The sequence below is a fragment of the Myotis davidii genome, unplaced genomic scaffold, assembly GCF_000327345.1.
Source record: "Myotis davidii unplaced genomic scaffold, ASM32734v1 scaffold198, whole genome shotgun sequence".
Classification (NCBI taxonomy): Eukaryota; Metazoa; Chordata; class Mammalia; order Chiroptera; family Vespertilionidae; genus Myotis; species Myotis davidii.
In genome coordinates, this window is record NW_006291485.1 from 1,328,891 (window position 1) to 1,331,768 (window position 2,878).

The 2,878-nt window shown below is 57.1% G+C and overlaps 1 protein-coding gene across 5 annotated transcripts in view; it reads left to right on the forward strand.

Annotated features, from left to right (window-relative positions):
• The first annotated feature begins 2,190 nt into the window (after nt 1-2,190).
• The window catches only part of WDR18 (WD repeat domain 18), a 10,222-nt gene continuing 9,534 nt past the window's right edge, over nt 2,191-2,878 (forward strand). For 3 of the 5 annotated variants that reach the window (XR_001514032.1, XR_001514033.1, XM_015564625.1), the window contains exon 1: nt 2,191-2,442. Coding sequence is in view for 3 of the 5 variants with exons in the window: in XM_015564625.1 (XP_015420111.1) it covers nt 2,233-2,442 (210 nt within the window). In the remaining 2 variants the exon portion in view is untranslated. The remainder of the gene's footprint in view (nt 2,443-2,878) is intronic. The other 2 variants (XM_015564624.1, XM_006764790.2) reach the window with 2 other exon arrangements.

Consider the following 2,878-nt stretch of genomic DNA (forward strand, 5'->3'; position numbering starts at 1 on the left):
CTTAGAACCAGAGGGATGGTGCAGGCTTCTGTGCCTCAGTTTCCCCAAGCCTACCTGCTGCCGCCCAACTACCACCAAGGCCTCTCAGCTTGGATTTGGGAGGTGGCGCCTGGCTGGCACCAAGGAGGTCTAGAGACTGGGTGGTCTGCAGGCCTTCAAAGTGTGGCTTTTGTCTTGCTGCTCTGACACAACTGGTCTGTCCTCATTCCAGGAACAGGGCTGGGGGTGGGGTGACCTCTGACCTGACAGCAGCCTGGCCTACTGGGTCCCCAGGGAGGGGAGGAGGAGAGGAGAGGAGGGTGAGGCCTGTGAGGGGGCCTGACTGCAATCCAGCAGTCCTGCCCTGGGGCACCGCCTGGACCTGTTCCAGCCTGAGCATCCACCCTGTCCCTTATCCCCATTGGCACAGTGGGTCCTCTGCAAACCATACCAGCTGTGGGCCCACCTCTGCCCTGGAATCTGGAATTTGGAAATTTCCAGGCCAGCCTTCCCAGGATGAGGACACAGACCCTTTAGCTCCGAGGAACCCCCAGTTTGCACGTGGGGAATAGGCCCAGGGGTGTGCAGTGACCTGCCCCAGGGCTCAGAAGTGCCAGTTTCAAGCCCCGAGTTGCTGTTTAAAAGGGCCACCTTGGCCCACCCCCTGGTTCTGCAGCGTGCTGGATTTCAGCATGCAAAGAATTGGTTTTGGGAAAAAGCCGAAAAGGTATTTTATTTTGGTGTTTGAGAAGGGTAATTTATCACTGGAGGTATCTTATTTCTCTTATTCACACTTTAAAAAACATTTGAGAAACCTGGGGTCATCCACTGGTTATGGTGGTGGAAATCAGAAACAGCTGGTTCTAGTTCCAGTACAGTTTGGACTAGGTCAGTGATGGCGAACCTATGACACGCGTGCCAGAGGTGACACGCGAACTCACTTTTTTGGTTGATTTTTCTTTTGTTAAATGGCATTTAAATATATAAAATAAATATCAAAAATATGTGTTTTACTATGGTTGCAAATATCAAAAAATTTCTATATGTGACACGGCACCAGAGTTAAGTTAGGGCTTTTCAAAATGCTGACACGCCGCGCTCAAAAGGTTCGCCATCACTGGACTAGGTGGCCCCAGCCTCAGTTTCCCCATTTAGCTAGTGCTGGGGTTTGAGACCCCTAGCTCTCCTCAACCTACAAAGTCCTTCCGTCTCCTATTACCCAGGAAAAAATTAAATGCAGGTTTCCCACTGCCCACAAGGCCCTCGATGGCTAGCGCCTCCCCGCCAGGGCCTGGCTGTAGGGCCTTGGCACTGCCTTTGCCCACCTCTCTCTTCAAGTGGTTAGCTCCCCGCTTCAAAGACACCTCCTCCGGGAAGCCCTTCCCTCCCCGTAACCGCTGCGCACTGTGGCCCCGGGGCTGGGAGCGGCCCACACTCCGCCTCCCGGCCCACGGCTCCCGCCTGCCACCTGGTGGCCGGAACCGGGCCTGCGGGATCCGGGCGCCCCGCCCAGCGGCACGAGGGCCACGCTCGGCATCCAGTTGCAGGCACCGCTCAGCGGGCGCCCCCGGTGCTGCTGGCGGACACACTGCCCCAGGCAGCCACGTCTCCCCGGCGGGAGATTTCTATTTTTTAAGTGATTTCTCCCTTTTCAAAGATTAGCAACTAATTCCACATTTTAAAGTAGTTTTCAGACGCGGCCGGGACAGCAGCTGTGACCTGAAGTTAGGCGCCCCCGGCTTGTTTGGCCTGCACCAAGTTCATAAGCTAAAAATGTGGATTTTGTAGCCTCCCGCCCAAGAAGGGTCCGGGGGTAGGCTGATGGCGGATCCCTGAGTACGCACTTAATTGCAATGTATTAGGTGCCACCAAATATGTCGGTACGGAGTCTGCACTTGACGCCTGTGAGGTCGGTACTTTATTATTTGCGTATTAAAAATAAGCAAAGAATCCGAGCGCGCCAAGCGTGAGAGACAAGCCCGGCTTCCAAGCTCTGAACCGAACCGACTAACTGATCGCAGAAGACCCTGGGCCTTGATTTCTTTTCCATCTAGTTTCCATCTAGTCTCCTACCAACATCTTCGGTCAGACGTTGCGCCCCTGGATTCTTAGCGGGTCCGGGGTGATGGGGGGGTCCAATTAACCGGGGAGTTCGCCCTCCAGCCGCCGGAGGCGGGACAGCGTGGGCGCCGCTCTAGCACTCCGCCCGCATCTTGCTGGTGTGACGCACTTCCGGGGCGGGGGGAGAGGAAGATGGCGGCGCCCGTCGAGGTAGCCGTGTGTACAGACTCGTCCGCCCAGTTGTGGAGCTGCGTCGTATGGGAGCTCCACTCGGGCGCTAACCTGCTCACGTACCGCGGCGGCCAGGCTGGGCCCCGTGGTCTGACGCTGCTCAATGGCGAATACCTGCTGGCGGCGCAGCTGGGCAAGAACTACATCAGCGCCTGGGAGCTGCAACGGAAGGTGCGGCGGCGCGTGCCAGGGCTCCAAGTCCGCTGGGGGTGCGCGGGACGCCTTAGACTGGGGTCGCCGGGGGTCGGCCCACGCCCGGAACCGGGAGGAAGCCCTGGTTAGGGTGCTCTGCGCATGCGCGGGTGGTGGTGGTGGTGGTGGGCTTACTGGTCGAAGGGAGGTGCGCGTGCCCCGAGCGGGCTGGGGGATGAGGGTGCGGGCCTGAGGCTGTTGCCCAGGCGCTTGCGGGCATGAAGGGATGGGGAGGTAGTGGGTCCCTAGAGAGAGCTGTGCGAAAAGGGGCGCGAAGTTTTGTGGTTGGTTTTTAAACTAGGATCTATCTACTGACTCTGCAGTGGTATTTTTAAACGTTGATTAGAGAGAGAGAGAAACATAGGTTTGCTCCACCCAATTTTTGTTGTTAATCTCCACCCGAGGACATTTTTTT